This window comes from Watersipora subatra, chromosome 9, assembly GCF_963576615.1.
Source record: "Watersipora subatra chromosome 9, tzWatSuba1.1, whole genome shotgun sequence".
Lineage (NCBI taxonomy): Eukaryota > Metazoa > Bryozoa > Gymnolaemata > Cheilostomatida > Watersiporidae > Watersipora > Watersipora subatra.
Genome location: NC_088716.1, coordinates 57,904,687 through 57,922,841, shown reverse-complemented (window position 1 = coordinate 57,922,841; position 18,155 = coordinate 57,904,687). Strand labels below are relative to the sequence as shown.

Genomic DNA, 18,155 nt, shown 5'->3' with positions numbered 1-18,155 from the left:
TACCAACTTTTCACTCCACTGTTGACGAGGTCGAAAATCCAAATGTATTTGTTGTTTACCATGATGCTGCCGCCTACCCAGAATACCTCATTGAGTTCAAAGCACCTGTCTAAAATAAATACATGTATAATTATGATAAACATCAGCTTTATGTAAAGGAAAGGCATGAGTTGAGGATATATAACCTGTCTTGAGGCTCAAATCCCAGTAGTATTTATTTAGTAAACTTGCAAAAATATGACACAACTTGTGATGTATGACTAAGTTCCATTGAACTAAATAATATGCTACCAAGCGTATTAGCTTATCTGGCTCATAGTTGTATCTAGTAAAAGAATAGAGTTCAAGTAGGAGGTAAATGATGATTTTAAAAGTATCAGGCCTGTTGAGCATCTTAAAGACTGCCAGTAACATTTAGTTGTAACTGTAATTGGTAACCATAGTAACATATATATATAGTACTGTGCTGTGTTATCATTTGGAAGCTTCATCCACTTCTGTGTAAATGAGAATTGTGAATATAGCCAATTATCACACACATTTGTAAAAAGCCGCAGAAAATTACAATTACTTTGCTGTGGTATATGGTATAAATTAACTTCTTCTTTGCAGCAAATATTCTTCTCAGGTAACACAGCTTTACAATAGCAGTTTTTTACTAGACTAAAATTAACACAATAGGGCTAAAACTGCAACCAAGAGAATGTGTTGCCTGTACCGTATAATGAACTGGGTTATAAGGAAGATCATTAAATTTTACTGAGTACTTTTGATTCCACGGTTTTTCTTTTTCGAAGCAACTTTAAATCATAACTGTCTTATCTAAAATTGAAAAACTATTTAGCAATTAGAAGGAAAAATTTTAGTTTTAGCAGTAGAAATTACAATAATGTTTGTGTAATGTTAAACTAACAAATATCTAATAGCTCCTCCAATACAAGTTCAATAAGTAAATTCATTTACTATAGTTTGACAAATAACTAGTAATATTGAAACTATTTAGAACAAAGAAATTCACTTTTATCCATTGATTATAGAAGCACAAACAATCTGCAGCAATCAACCAAGCCCCAAAATTTATCACTTTAGCACACTCGCACTTCGTTTGCACTTAAGTTCAAGTGTACTGTTGCACTTTTACTACAGTCTGACTTGGAGACGATTGTCTGGCAATAGAGTTGTAAAACAATACCTCTGTAAAAGGTTTTAACTTTGTCTTACTGGCAATTGCTATGCTATGAGCATACTTGTATGTTTATGGTATACCGGTATAACAGCTGGTTAAGATGCTTCGGTACCATAAAAGAGAGAAAATGAAAAAGAAAAGTATTTGTTATTAATCAGCTGGAAGTTATGTTAATGTAAGAAATGAGCATTTATTACTTAGGCCAAAACGACTTTTAGAAAGTTTGGAATTACTAATCTTTAATAAGTTATCTCTTTATAATTACAAATTTATAATTTATAAGTTAAAATCTTTATAAGTTTAAAATCACAAATTTAGTCATAAAAAATAGTTTTACATACAACTCATGGTTTTTTTCTGTACTCCTTTATACATACTTTCTTATATAAACTCCATCTTAAACTCGCTATCATCTCTACTTACAGATTTTCTAACACATGGCATAAATATTTGAAAACCATTTGTGTTAGTATATGATGAAATCTTTTCATACAATGTTTAAAAACTGTTGGAAAGTTTAGTTTTTATATAAAAAAGCAGTAGAAATAGCAAATAAAGCAAATGAAATATTTTAAACAATTGTGTTCATTTGATTTATGTAGTATAAGTTGAAGTAAGGTACCTTGTTTAGCTTCACTTCTTATTTCAATAAACAAGCCTATTGAGCCTGAACTTCTATTTTTACGATCTTAAAGGCAAATGATAAAAAATTATCTTTCTAAGGATTATTCCTTTATTAACATAGTTTTTTCCTTCATAATTAGAATTTTGCATTTATTCTTCACTTTATTTTATATAATTTTTTGGTGCCAAATATATATACAAAGAAAAATACTAGCTTCGATAAAAACCAAACACATATGTACATTTAGAGTTCTAAGCTTTTCCATAAGCAGAATTTTCAGCGGTTGATTCAGTGTTTGACTTAAAGCTATACAGCTGCATGCTTTTGACACCGCTTGGTGAGATTATTAAAGCTTGTAGGTTGATACAGTTGTTATTAGCTTTGATTTAATTGTGTCTGAGTTACAGAAGTTAATCATCTTTGAGTCACGTTACAGGTAAGATGCATAGTTATGTATTTAGTTTTTGTTAGTTTTCTTAGTTTCTAAAGTTGTTTGTTGCTTTGAAGCTTGAGTTGACTAAAGTGAAAATCTATTCACTTTATAAACTGTCAACTATGCATACAAATCGAACTTTGTAGCACAATATGTGTCGGATTCAAAACTAGCGATGTTTTTATAAGTTGGAAATTTTTTTGTAACTTTATTGTACGTTCTGTTTAGTTCAATTTATTCCAATAGGTATTCGTTTGCCTCTCTTAAGCATGTAATGCTTAAAGTGAACCAAATTGCTTAAAGTAAACTAACTACTAAAGTGAGAAGCTGACAAACATGTAAACTTGCCGACAGCTATTGTGTATCATCTAATAGATTCTTAACATGGGTTTCTATAAATTAAAAAAACTCTCTTCAATAATTATGGATGTTATACTAGAAAACTACAGCCGTCTAATTTGTTATTTCTGATCATGTGAATCATTTGGTGCTATACGTATTACGAGTGAGAATTGTTTGCAGAGAGCTGCTACTCCAATGGAATCTCCTTCAGCCATTTCTAACAGTTCTTCAGACTGTGAATGTCCGCACACTCAGACCTGTTTCCCATGTGCCCACCAGTTGACAAAGTACCTACCAGTGATTGACAAGATGACAGTGATGACACATTCAGTAAGAAAATCTTTCACCTTTTATCAAGCCAGCCATTATTTTGATATAGAGGGCAATATCAGTGCTTGCGTGTCTTTGCCATAGATATATATAGTTTATATATCTATGGTCTTTGCAGATCAAGTATCATAGGCATATTGGTGGTGCAATGGTTGGTTTCAATGCAGGTGGTACTACTAACTGCAATTTAAAAGCAGCTATAGTAGACAAAATTGACAGCTGGTATGATAAAGATACATGTACTTATTATTCTGCTCCCAGCTATTCCAGGAATAATTCATAGAATGACATGTCATTGGTCACATGTTCATGTTAAAGTTGATACTACTAGCATTAAACTAGCATTCTTAGTCACCCTGAGACATTTAATATTATTCCTGTAATCAGCCCAGCATCATAAAACATTTTGGGTAAATTACTGATGTGATGACATCATAGCTAAGAAAAGCTTTTGCTGCTAGCTGACCAATTAAAGATGTGATTGCGTCAAATTTTAGTTGATTTTAACAGAAAGTATTGATTTTTGTCTATCAGTTGACATGTTGTTTTTTTTTAGGCAATATCATTGACTAGATATTCGAAGATTAAAATTGACAAAAATTGATCATGGTAAAAATGCTCAAAAAAAAAGACATGCCCAGACTTGCCCAAAATGATTTAACTAGTGATACAACTTGTCTCTATCTCTCGTATTCACATCAGTTATCGCGATAAAAGTTTAGTCCTACGCGGCTCTATTGGCATATATTTCATGTTGTACTCGCTCATGATTGCTAGGATAAAATTTTAAATCTAGCAACAGATACATTATTATAAATGTTTCAAACGCCTCAAATAAAAAATTTACAAATTCTTCATATGAGTTTTCTCTTAATGCTGTGTAAACACTTGAATATTGACTACGGTTCTATCAGTCTGTGGTAATTAGGTCATCGAGTTAATTTATTTCATCGCGGCCTTTGTATAAGGTAAATTCTCTGTTGCTAGCCACACCGAAAACTAGCTACTAAATAAAATAAGCATGATGCCATTTTTAAAAAGAATATGTTTGAATATATGGCAAAACCAACTGCATCCCGAAAAGTCATGCATAGTCAACGTTATCTAGTCATTATTAGTATTAATTTGTAAAAAAAATACTGGCAGCATTCAATTAGTTAATTCAAGTACAAACCAAATGGTTTTATGAGTTGACCAAAATAGTGAACGCAAAACAATGTCAATTTCGTTCAAATCAATTAATCTACCGATTCTGGCAAAGAGTTAATAAAGCCATTTTTTGCACCTGGTTGGCGGTTTGTGGACTCACCTGTTTTCACTTAGTAAGATGGAGCATAAAACTTTTTGAACCAAATATTTGGTCCGTTGGAATTAAGTCGAGCTATGCAAAAGTACATGTCAATACAGCTCTGATTACACTTCATAAATCCATCTATCAGACAAGATTTCAGCACAGATGGCAACAGGGCTATGATGCATTGAATATGTTTTGCAAATCATGTTTTTTATTGTTTTCAACAATATTATTTTGTTATATAATTTTACAAGCCAAAAATTTTCATTGCAGCATAAAGTTATTATTAAAAACACTCACATAGTTTCAGCTCTTATAATAGGACAAAGTAATCTACTGCAGCCAATTCAAACAAAACATATCGTGGTTTGTGCAGCACACATTTGTGTCTTTTTCCCATTTATGGCAGTTTCCAGACCGACACGACTCCTCCGCTAGTGAACCACGTAAACATCCTGTAACAATAAAACAATTGCAATAAATGTCATCAATATATATGTCGTTCTAACGTGTATCTACTGAAAGCTTTCAATTTAAGAATTAGATAGAATGCGAGTGTAATTTAAAAAAAAATTGTTTAACAAAAGCATAAGTACGCCAAGCCAGCAACTTGAAGCTTTGTTTTTGAGAGTTAAAAATGAGCATTGATCAATCGATTTTCCTCACTTTTCACAAGTGAGAAATGAACATAAATTCTAATCATAAATCCAATTTACTAGTTAAAACTGCCAAAGAAAATTTAAGCAAATTTTATAGCTAGATGAAATGATAAAAAGTTATGAAATGATGATTCGTGATAGCAAAAAGTTATAATTTTGCTTATTAATAATTGTATTCATGAGTACTAAATTTATTACCGTTAGTTTAGAAAATATGTGTAGGATACTCAAAGTTAAAGATAAAGTTACCTCCATTTTTCTATCTTCCTTGGCAGCATAACGCTGCTGACGCCTGTCAGCTTTAACCAAAACCTGTCTGTGCCAATCATAAATCACCTGACGCTTAGACAACTTTGAGTCGCTTTCGCTGAACTGAGCATTGTGACAATTCTGTTGTCTGTCAATAAAACGTTTCAGTGCAGTAATTCAGTGAATTAACGATGTCAATTAATTCATTAAATTAAATATCGACGGCGATGTATGTAGCTACTAGAATCTACTACTAGTCGATGCGCGTAACTACATCTAACTAGTAATAGAGTGAAATTACTAACAACGAGAATCTTCGAAATCACAGACAAACTGTTTTACAAGGGATAACATTTAATATGACCTATATAAAAATAATTGGCTAAAGAAGAGATCTTATATTTATTGCTTGTGGACTCTTTTCACATGTATAGACATTACATCACGAATGAAGCACCTGTTCGAATCTGAGCGTTTTAAAAGATGACCTCATTCAAATGCTTATATCTCTGGACAGGGTTAGTCTACAAAGACAAAATGAACATCAAACTGTAGCTGATGTTTTACCCTTTTATTGGCTATTATTTCATTTGATCAACTTTTTTGACACAATCACATCTTTAAAGTCACATACAAGTAGTTAAACAGTTTTTTAGTCTCTTATAAACAAAAAGATAATAGGAAACAGCGTATAAAGTGTCTGACAGTGCCAATGTTGAGAATACACACAAATGCTTTATTACAGAGTTCTGGTGCTGCAGACTTTAATGGAAGTCCCATAATACAAATGAGAGACCATACAAAAATTGTCTCTGTTACTCATGTCTCTGGTGAATCACTAATGAGTGAGGTAAACTTGTTTATTGTCTTGTTTAAGCCTAGTTTCCATATGATAGCGCAATGATCGTTTGCGACCCAATGATCGTGCGCAATGCATTTCTTGGGCTGCGACGCAGTGTTTCCATATCGCGCGTAGGCGCCATGCTTGCATTGGACAGGGTCAGTAATTTCCTTACTTTTTTTGTACGGGATACTGATTTCTTCGGAAAACAACCCTCTGTTGTGGCCTTGTGCTGTCATATGAAAACCAGGCTTACTCTTTCGTACGGGAGACCGATTTCTTCGGAAACCAGCTCTCCATTTGAATTGCGGGATAGGTTGAAAAGGTCGAGCGGTGTATTGTGGGATACATCATCGCGCGCACCCGTCGCAAGGATCCATTCTGTTGGATCCTTGCAATCAGTGTACGCCCACCGCGCGATCGTCGTGCGTTGACGTTTCCATATCACAGCTGACTTACGCACGACGCTGTGCGTCTTGTTGCGCGCCTTGCACTGTCATATAGAAACCAGGCTTTAGTGTCTAGCATCCTCTACTAAATTCATTCAAGTTAAACTGTTCAGAGTCAGAGATAGTAAGTACTGTGCACTTTGGTACTGATAAACTTTCAAACCATTGATATTATATCATACATGACATAGTAGCCTGCGTGTTAATTTCCATTACTATATTAGCTTCGAACCGCAATTGATCATGCTCTGCTCGCTGTGAAGAACAAATTCAAAGTGAGACTCTTTGTCACCAACATAGACAGCAAACTGCTCACTAATACTCAAGCTGCAGAAGGTATACTAATACAGATATTAAAATTCTTACTAGATCATCCTGACTCTCTTCTGCGTGTTGCAGTTCAGACTGCAGAGGATCTATATAAGGTAAATAACTAACATGGTAGAGGACTATATCAGTTTGTTATTAAATGAGATACAATACATAAATAACACTTGTTTATCACCTTCCTAAACAGATCGTTCTGAAATTATTTTTAAAAATGATTTTTAGAGTATCTCATTTCAATATAAAAAAGATTATTGTTTCAAAACAATTGAGTAGTGGTTTTATGAATATTGTGAATTATTAGTTGTTATTCAGAACACTATCAGCTTAGACTTACTGTGAATATACAGTCGTTGAACAAAGATTTTTACTAAACTTATTATAGAGGAAGGGCATACATCTTTAAAAACACATGAAAGCTTCTTCTCTGTTAATTGGTGTCTGTATTATATTTCTGAATGTACGTACATGTATGTATACCTTCAAGTAGTGACTAATTTTCTATTGACCCAATGTTATTACATAAGTCAACTCTTTGTTGGAAATATTTTAACACGAATTTACTTGAGTCTATTTCACCTGTTCTACAGGGATATTACACACAGAAGACAACTCTTATTCTTTCTAGTCTTACTGCTGTCAAAACATTCACATTTACAAAACTTCAATCACTGTAGATCTACAATGATGTATATTGTCAAATCAAGCAGCACAAAGTTTTACTGCAGAGTGATGAGCTCAAAGCCCAGTCTAGCATGAGTTATAGCACTAGGGAAACTGAACAACCGAGTAAGTAATGGAGGAAAGTAAGTATCATGTAGTTTTTAATATTTGTTTCCATAAATTATAAGAGAACAAATGGAATGTTGAAAATGCTCCCATGAAAATATTCATTGAAAATTAGTCATACAAAGATTATATCTTCAAACAGGGAGATAATAACTGTACTAAGGCTATTTCAAGTGATTATATGTTAGATAAACTTTGTTTAAATTTTGTGGCGCGTCTCATAGATTCTGCATCATAAAGAAATTAACACAAAAGTAATGGTTGATTGAGAGATCTATGGAACACTCGGTGAGTATATCAATGGTTAACTTACTTGGATAAGTAAAGGTAAGTGAATAGTAACTGTAACTACTTTTTGAACCTGCAACTAAGTTGCTAAGAGTGATACACCTACGCTTTTTGCATAATGAAATAATAAAAAAGGAACAAGATGACGTTTTGCATTACAATTATTTTAGTTTACTTTTAGTTGAGACGTTTTTAATGAAAATAGAACTCCTCTATAAACTGATTATTTGCTATTTAACTTTAGTTTGTGATTAAAAAAGTTCAACACACAACTCATTCCCAGCTCAGTATTTTATTTTTAATGATTTAGGCTAATGATCAGTTTGTATAGCTGAGTACAAAACAATCTATCTAAAACAGAAGTACGAATAATCCCACGACCAAACGAGTGGAGCGAAGTTTGAGAGTTTTTATGATAAATGCATATGCACACAACTTACGAAAATTATTCATCAACAATGAGACGAACCCTTGTTTCAAAATCTCATCAACCAATTCAATCATCGTTTTGTAGAGTCGTTAAAGTATAATAACGATACAAAACACATACAAACCTATTTAAATATGTTACCAAGTCTTTGTAAATTGTCGATATTCTCTTAAAACTTACCCATCTGAACGGATTATACACAAATAGACAAATTAATTTGGCTGAAATTCTTCACAAAACGCTTGTCAAGCTTGGTTTAATAAAAGTTAAGACCGGAAACTGAAACGCCGAGCGGCAGAGAATAGAACGATTAAGCCGTGCGCCTTTCACGGAAAAATAACGTGCACATTTCACCAGTCTATAGTATTGTCGAATTGCCGAAGGTTTCTGTAATTAGCGTAGGAGTACTGAAATCTGAGTACTTTGGTATTCTAACTGATGTCCAACGCAGTGTAAGTAAAGGAAATGACAATGATTTTTTTTCTAACAATCCTCATGAGGTTATTACAATATTTAATTATAAGTTTGGATGACTACAGAACAATGACTACGTAGTACAGATTTTTTAAAAATCTATATAAATATCACAACTTCTTGATATTGCTAGCTATGACGTTTTTAAATGTAAACAAAGTTGTGCATTGGTTTTATATTATTACTATATTAATAATATTGGTTATTCTAATAATATCAGTGCACTTTACTTCTAATATTGGCCAATATTGCATTTCTCCTATTGCAGGGGGAGAGATATAAACATATAATCTTTTCCTTTTATTATTGCTATTAGTTGTATATAATAACACCCCCACTCAGTACATTACAGCTACCATTGCAGTTATCCTATTGCACTGCAGTGCAATTTGACTGCTAATATTGCATTTCTCAACCAACACTACCCTTTCTTTTTTCCATTATCACTTTGGTCTAGAAGTAAAATGCACTGATCCCACGAGCGATTTCTAATATTTCTAGACTGCGCGACCTTTAACAGATACTGTATACTTATAATAGATATTGCAATATCAACAATTAACCAATTACTCGTATATCTGGTTTCAACCCAACTTTACCTCCAAAATATATTGTTAGTTGCACTTTTTTAGAGTCGTGCTCCCTCAAATTTATTTTATATCTTAAACAAGTCTCATTGACACTATACTCTGTCAATTTCTGCTGAGAACTACTTTTTAGTAGTTTAGTAGTGGGCTGTATGACAGTGGAATTTTTAGTAAAGTATTTTGCTAGAAATGTATGACCAGAGTATTTAAAACTAGCAACAAAGCATACGGATGGAAGAAAAAATTTGTTTTAATCTATTCACTTTATGTAGTTTATAAAAATTATTTTTAATTTAATTTAATGTACTATTAGCATATGAAAGAAAGCTGTGCATTGTTAAAAAGATTTGAACAATAGAATGAAGAAAGTGATAAGTTGATTGAATTATCCCCATCTTGCTTCAAGTATTTTTCATGATTTTTTTCAGGGGTTCTTTATAAAATCTGATTGATTCCTACATATAAGTTGTGCCGCAAGACCTAACAGCCATTAATGTTTCTACAGTAAGACATTTTGAGATCCTGAAACATATTGATGTTGGAGTCCGCAAGTTTGAGATATCCTCAACTAGCCAGGAGTATCGCAATGTCCTTGAGCAGTTGGGCACTGGCATGGATCACTTGTTGCGAGTCTATCCACAACATCTTTTTAATGTTAATGTTAAGGTAGACCAACCTAATACCAAAACTATTTTGTTGTTATACTCTTAACTAAAACTATTAATTGCCAAGTTTATGAGATATCGAACATTTATTTTGGCTTCTTAAAAACCTGCACATTTTCTTTGAAGTTTTGCAACGAGTTACTGATATTGCAGAATTGTAGAGGATTTTTTCTTTCATTGCAGATTAGTAGAATTGAGAATCTCATCTTACTTGCCCAATATGAAGCTCAAAAAAGAAAAGTTGAGTGGTTGTTAGCCACAGAAAAATCTACGCTTCCTGCAGAAAGGAAACTATTTCATGTAACAAGCAAGACGGCTGCTGATAAAATATGTGAGGAAGAATATAACAGAAGCTTTGCCGGCTCAGTTTATGGTGAGCAGAACCTTATGTGGTTACACAAATGCATATGCGTATATGCGAATGCCATCGCCGTGTTGTTGCCTGTTTATATGATTTACATGTTATAAAAAGTGGGGTAAACATTTACCCGACTGTGGAAATAGGTGATCCCAGAGCTTTCTCATCCTTGCTCTAAGTCCTTACCACAGTTGAACTCTATTAACGCAGTGCAGCTATTGATCTATTGATATTCTCTCTTGATGTCTTTTCTTGTGACGCTGAACATCAAACTTTTACGTCTCTGTAAATCTTTGTAATGTTTTAACGCATAGAATTTATCTCATTCTGAATGTTATTGGCTGATCGATTAGTAACATTATTTGTTATTGGCTGATCGATTAGTAACATTATTTGTTATTGGCTGATCGATTAGTAACATTATTTTCATAAACTAATCTATGACCTCTTTAAACATTTTTATACAGAAATGAATTAGTATAGCAAATTATTATTTTGTTATAGGCACTACTCTTGGTTCAGGCACTTATTTTGGTACAGGAGCAGCTGTTGCTGCATATAGAGGAGAGTGCATCTTCATGGCTAAAGTGCTCACAGGAAAATTTTACAAAGGCGACAGCTCAGTTAGCGGAGTCAATCTATCACCAAAATTTCACTCCACTGTTAACAATGTCAAAAATCCCACTGTATTTGTTGTTTACCACGATGCAGCTGCATACCCAGAATACCTTATTGAAGTTGCTGCTGCAAGTAAGTATTGTGAAAAATATTATGCAAACACTTTTTGATAATATTCGTACATTACTATAGCATGAGCTAATGAGTTTATTGCTTGTCATTGATAGACATTGAGTGTGCATAAATAAAAGATTTCTACAATACAATAATCAAAATGGTTCACCATTACACATGTAGGTTTTGTATCATTAGTAAACATAAAAACTAGAACATGAAGTGTTTATGAATATGCTTTAATCAATGATCAGCTATAGCAGTATGACTTTACACTAGTAATAAATCCAAATATATTTGGATTGTTGACAATGTTGACAATCCAAATATATTTGTTGTCTACCATGATGCTGCTGCCTACCCAGAATACTTCATTGAATTTACTTATTGAAGGAGCAGTATTTGTTGAGCATCATTTGTATACAAATGAAATAAACCTATTAAATATAACAAATCCAAGGCCTCTGAGCTCAAAACCCAAAATATTTTCATGTGTTTAGTAAATTTCTACCAGTATGACACAACTTGTTATGTATAACTAGTTCTATTGAGCTAAATAATACGTTATCAAGTATCTTAGTTTATCAAGCTGATAGTTGTATCTAGTAGATAGAATTTAAACAGCCTGTAACTGATGGTTCTTAAGGTATCAACCCTGTAGAGCCCCTTAAAGACTACCAGTAACACATGTATTTAGCTGGAGCTGCAGCCTGGAGCCATAATAACTTATATGTGTCATGCTGCGTTATCATATGGATATTCTATCAAGTTCCTGGTAATGGTTGCAATCAGCACTCGTTTTTGTGCAAAGCTTTGGTGAGTTACAAATGATTCTGAGGTGTAAAATTCAATAAATCGACCAACATAACTTTGTTTTCCATTTGCTTCCTAGATAGCAAAGTCTGACAACAGCTTTAGCTGATTGATCAAAGATCACACTGAAAATCTGTGTGACTGTCACTAAGTATATGTGTTGCCTTATGAAGGACATTCTTACAACTTTTAGCAATGAAAAACTATTTTTATGCGAGTTTATATATCTTCATCTTATCAGCTGGTGTGATGGCCTGTATAGAAACTAATTGTCATGCGAGTTTATATATCTTCATCTTATCAGCTGGTGTGATGGCCTGTATAGAAACTAATTGTCATGCGAGTTTATATATCTTCATCTTATCAGCTGGTGTGATGGCCTGTATAGAAACTAATTGTCATGCGAGTTTATATATCTTCATCTTATCAGCTGGTGTGATGGCCTGTATAGAAACTAATTGTCATGCGAGTTTATATATCTTCATCTTATCAGCTGGTGTGATGGCCTGTATAGAAACTAATTGTCATGCGAGTTTATATATCTTCATCTTATCAGCTGGTGTGATGGCCTGTATAGAAACTAATTGTCATGCGAGTTTATATATCTTCATCTTATCAGCTGGTGTGATGGCCTGTATAGAAACTAATTGTCATGCGAGTTTATATATCTTCATCTTATCAGCTGGTGTGATGGCCTGTATAGAAACTAATTGTCATGCGAGTTGATATATCTTCATCTTATCAGCTGGTGTGATGGCCTGTATGGAAACTAATTGTCATGCAAGTTTATATATCTTCATCTTATCAGCTGGTGTGATGGCCTGTATGGAAACTAATTGTCATGCGAGTTTATATATCTTCATCTTATCAGCTGGTGTGATGGCCTGTATAGAAACTAATTGTCATGCGAGTTTATATATCTTCATCTTATCAGCTGGTGTGATGGCCTGTATAGAAACTAATTGTCATGCGAGTTTATATATCTTCATCTTATCAGCTGGTGTGATGGCCTGTATAGAAACTAATTGTCATGCAAGTTGATATATCTTCATCTTATCAGCTGGTGTGATGGCCTGTATGGAAACTAATTGTCATGCAAGTTTATATATCTTCATCTTATCAGCTGGTGTGATGGCCTGTATGGAAACTAATTGTCATGCGAGTTTATATATCTTCATCTTATCAGCTGGTGTGATGGCCTGTATAGAAACTAATTGTCATGCAAGTTGATATATCTTCATCTTATCAGCTGGTGTGATGGCCTGTATAGAAACTAATTGTCATGCGAGTTTATATATCTTCATCTTATCAGCTGGTGTGATGGCCTGTATAGAAACTAATTGTCATGCGAGTTTATATATCTTCATCTTATCAGCTGGTGTGATGGCCTGTATAGAAACTAATTGTCATGCGAGTTTATATATCTTCATCTTATCAGCTGGTGTGATGGCCTGTATAGAAACTAATTGTCATGCGAGTTTATATATCTTCATCTTATCAGCTGGTGTGATGGCCTGTATAGAAACTAATTGTCATGCAAGTTGATATATCTTCATCTTATCAGCTGGTGTGATGGCCTGTATGGAAACTAATTGTCATGCAAGTTTATATATCTTCATCTTATCAGCTGGTGTGATGGCCTGTATGGAAACTAATTGTCATGCGAGTTTATATATCTTCATCTTATCAGCTGGTGTGATGGCCTGTATAGAAACTAATTGTCATGCAAGTTGATATATCTTCATCTTATCAGCTGGTGTGATGGCCTGTATAGAAACTAATTGTCATGCGAGTTTATATATCTTCATCTTATCAGCTGGTGTGATGGCCTGTATAGAAACTAATTGTCATGCGAGTTTATATATCTTCATCTTATCAGCTGGTGTGATGGCCTGTATGGAAACTAATTGTCATGCAAGTTTATATATCTTCATCTTATCAGCTGGTGTGATGGCCTGTATAGAAACTAATTGTCATGCGAGTTTATATATCTTCATCTTATCAGCTGGTGTGATGGCCTGTATAGAAACTAATTGTCATGCGAGTTTATATATCTTCATCTTATCAGCTGGTGTGATGGCCTGTATAGAAACTAATTGTCATGCGAGTTTATATATCTTCATCTTATCAGCTGGTGTGATGGCCTGTATAGAAACTAATTGTCATGCGAGTTTATATATCTTCATCTTATCAGCTGGTGTGATGGCCTGTATAGAAACTAATTGTCATGCAAGTTGATATATCTTCATCTTATCAGCTGGTGTGATGGCCTGTATGGAAACTAATTGTCATGCAAGTTTATATATCTTCATCTTATCAGCTGGTGTGATGGCCTGTATGGAAACTAATTGTCATGCAAGTTGATATATCTTCATCTTATCAGCTGGTGTGATGGCCTGTATAGAAACTAATTGTCATGCAAGTTTATATATCTTCATCTTATCAGCTGGTGTGATGGCTTGTATGGAAACTAATTGTCATGCGAGTTTATATATCTTCATCTTATCAGCTGGTGTGATGGCCTGTATAGAAACTAATTGTCATGCAAGTTTATATATCTTCATCTTATCAGCTGGTGTGATGGCCTGTATAGAAACTAATTGTCATGCGAGTTTATATATCTTCATCTTATCAGCTGGTGTGATGGCCTGTATAGAAACTAATTGTCATGCGAGTTTATATATCTTCATCTTATCAGCTGGTGTGATGGCCTGTATAGAAACTAATTGTCATGCGAGTTTATATATCTTCATCTTATCAGCTGGTGTGATGGCCTGTATAGAAACTAATTGTCATGCGAGTTTATATATCTTCATCTTATCAGCTGGTGTGATGGCCTGTATGGAAACTAATTGTCATGCGAGTTTATATATCTTCATCTTATCAGCTGGTGTGATGGCTTGTATAGAAACTAATTGTCATGCGAGTTTATATATCTTCATCTTATCAGCTGGTGTGATGGCCTGTATAGAAACTAATTGTCATGCGAGTTTATATATCTTCATCTTATCAGCTGGTGTGATGGCTTGTATAGAAACTAATTGTCATGCGAGTTTATATATCTTCATCTTATCAGCTGGTGTGATGGCCTGTATAGAAACTAATTGTCATGCGAGTTTATATATCTTCATCTTATCAGCTGGTGTGATGGCCTGTATAGAAACTAATTGTCATGCAAGTTTATAAATCTTCATCTTATCAGCTGGTGTGATGGCCTGTATAGAAACTAATTGTCATGCAAGTTTATATATCTTCATCTTATCAGCTGGTGTGATGGCCTGTATAGAAACTAATTGTCATGCGAGTTTATATATCTTCATCTTATCAGCTGGTGTGATGGCCTGTATAGAAACTAATTGTCATGCGAGTTTATATATCTTCATCTTATCAGCTGGTGTGATGGCCTGTATAGAAACTAATTGTCATGCGAGTTTATATATCTTCATCTTATCAGCTGGTGTGATGGCTTGTATGGAAACTAATTGTCATGCGAGTTTATATATCTTCATCTTATCAGCTGGTCTGATGGCCTGTATAGAAACTAATTGTCATGCGAGTTTATATATCTTCATCTTATCAGCTGGTGTGATGGCCTGTATAGAAACTAATTGTCATGCGAGTTTATATATCTTCATCTTATCAGCTGGTGTGATGGCCTGTATAGAAACTAATTGTCATGCGAGTTTATATATCTTCATCTTATCAGCTGGTGTGATGGCCTGTATAGAAACTAATTGTCATGCGAGTTTATATATCTTCATCTTATCAGCTGGTCTGATGGCCTGTATAGAAACTAATTGTCATGCGAGTTTATATATCTTCATCTTATCAGCTGGTGTGATGGCCTGTATAGAAACTAATTGTCATGCGAGTTTATATATCTTCATCTTATCAGCTGGTGTGATGGCCTGTATAGAAACTAATTGTCATGCGAGTTTATATATCTTCATCTTATCAGCTGGTGTGATGGCCTGTATAGAAACTAATTGTCATGCGAGTTTATATATCTTCATCTTATCAGCTGGTGTGATGGCCTGTATAGAAACTAATTGTCATGCGAGTTTATATATCTTCATCTTATCAGCTGGTGTGATGGCCTGTATAGAAACTAATTGTCATGCGAGTTTATATATCTTCATCTTATCAGCTGGTCTGATGGCCTGTATAGAAACTAATTGTCATGCGAGTTTATATATCTTCATCTTATCAGCTGGTGTGATGGCTTGTATAGAAACTAATTGTCATGCGAGTTTATATATCTTCATCTTATCAGCTGGTGTGATGGCCTGTATAGAAACTAATTGTCATGCGAGTTTATATATCTTCATCTTATCAGCTGGTGTGATGGCCTGTATAGAAACTAATTGTCATGCGAGTTTATATATCTTCATCTTATCAGCTGGTGTGATGGCCTGTATAGAAACTAATTGTCATGCGAGTTTATATATCTTCATCTTATCAGCTGGTGTGATGGCCTGTATAGAAACTAATTGTCATGCGAGTTTATATATCTTCATCTTATCAGCTGGTGTGATGGCCTGTATAGAAACTAATTGTCATGCGAGTTTATATATCTTCATCTTATCAGCTGGTGTGATGGCCTGTATAAAAACTAATTGTCATGCGAGTTTATATATCTTCATCTTATCAGCTGGTGTGATGGCCTGTATAGAAACTAATTGTCATGCGAGTTTATATATCTTCATCTTATCAGCTGGTGTGATGGCCTGTATAGAAACTAATTGTCATGCGAGTTTATATATCTTCATCTTATCAGCTGGTCTGATGGCCTGTATAGAAACTAATTGTCATGCGAGTTTATATATCTTCATCTTATCAGCTGGTGTGATGGCCTGTATAGAAACTAATTGTCATGCGAGTTTATATATCTTCATCTTATCAGCTGGTGTGATGGCCTGTATAGAAACTAATTGTCATGCGAGTTTATATATCTTCATCTTATCAGCTGGTGTGATGGCCTGTATAGAAACTAATTGTCATGCGAGTTTATATATCTTCATCTTATCAGCTGGTGTGATGGCCTGTATAGAAACTAATTGTCATGCAAGTTTATATATCTTCATCTTATCAGCTGGTCTGATGGCCTGTATAGAAACTAACTGTCATGCGAGTTTATATATCTTCATCTTATCAGCTGGTGTGATGGCCTGTATAGAAACTAATTGTCATGCAAGTTGATATATCTTCATCTTATCAGCTGGTGTGATGGCCTGTATAGAAACTAATTGTCATGCGAGTTTATATATCTTCATCTTATCAGCTGGTGTGATGGCCTGTATAGAAACTAATTGTCATGCGAGTTTGTATATCTTCATCTTATCAGCTGGTGTGATGGCCTGTATAGAAACTAATTGTCATGCGAGTTTATATATCTTCATCTTATCAGCTGGTGTGATGGCCTGTATGGAAACTAATTGTCATGCGAGTTTATATATCTTCATCTTATCAGCTGGTGTGATGGCCTGTATGGAAACTAATTGTCATGCGAGTTTATATATCTTCATCTTATCAGCTGGTGTGATGGCCTGTATAGAAACTAATTGTCATGCAAGTTTATATATCTTCATCTTATCAGCTGGTGTGATGGCCTGTATAGAAACTAATTGTCATGCAAGTTGATATATCTTCATCTTATCAGCTGGTGTGATGGCCTGTATAGAAACTAATTGTCATGCAAGTTTATATATCTTCATCTTATCAGCTGGTGTGATGGCCTGTATAGAAACTAATTGTCATGCGAGTTTATATATCTTCATCTTATCAGCTGGTGTGATGGCCTGTATAGAAACTAATTGTCATGCGAGTTTATATATCTTCATCTTATCAGCTGGTGTGATGGCCTGTATAGAAACTAATTGTCATGCGAGTTTATATATCTTCATCTTATCAGCTGGTGTGATGGCCTGTATAGAAACTAATTGTCATGCAAGTTGATATATCTTCATCTTATCAGCTGGTGTGATGGCCTGTATAGAAACTAATTGTCATGCAAGTTTATATATCTTCATCTTATCAGCTGGTGTGATGGCCTGTATAGAAACTAATTGTCATGCAAGTTTATATATCTTCATCTTATCAGCTGGTGTGATGGCCTGTATAGAAACTAATTGTCATGCGAGTTTATATATCTTCATCTTATCAGCTGGTGTGATGGCCTGTATAGAAACTAATTGTCATGCGAGTTTATATATCTTCATCTTATCAGCTGGTGTGATGGCTTGTATGGAAACTAATTGTCATGCGAGTTTATATATCTTCATCTT

At 34.2% G+C, this 18,155-nt stretch overlaps 1 protein-coding gene across 1 annotated transcript; it reads left to right on the top strand.

The window, feature by feature from the left end:
• Positions 1–7,531: 7,531 nt before the first annotated feature.
• On the top strand, positions 7,532–11,742 carry LOC137405277 (protein mono-ADP-ribosyltransferase PARP12-like). Its single transcript, XM_068091505.1, has 5 exons — positions 7,532–7,541; positions 9,809–9,969; positions 10,152–10,341; positions 10,831–11,076; positions 11,705–11,742. The coding sequence occupies exons 1-5, from the start codon at positions 7,532–7,534 to the stop codon at positions 11,740–11,742; spliced, it is 645 nt and encodes a 214-aa protein (XP_067947606.1).
• Positions 11,743–18,155: the final 6,413 nt, after the last annotated feature.

Excerpts from the sequence above, each read along its gene's own strand:
- LOC137405277 (XM_068091505.1), top strand. Across the intron at positions 10,342-10,830 it reads CTTTGCCGGCTCAGTTTATG|GCACTACTCTTGGTTCAGGC; the intron begins GTGAGCAGAACC and ends ATTTTGTTATAG. Across the intron at positions 11,077-11,704 it reads TATTGAAGTTGCTGCTGCAA|GTATCAACCCTGTAGAGCCC; the intron begins GTAAGTATTGTG and ends ATGGTTCTTAAG.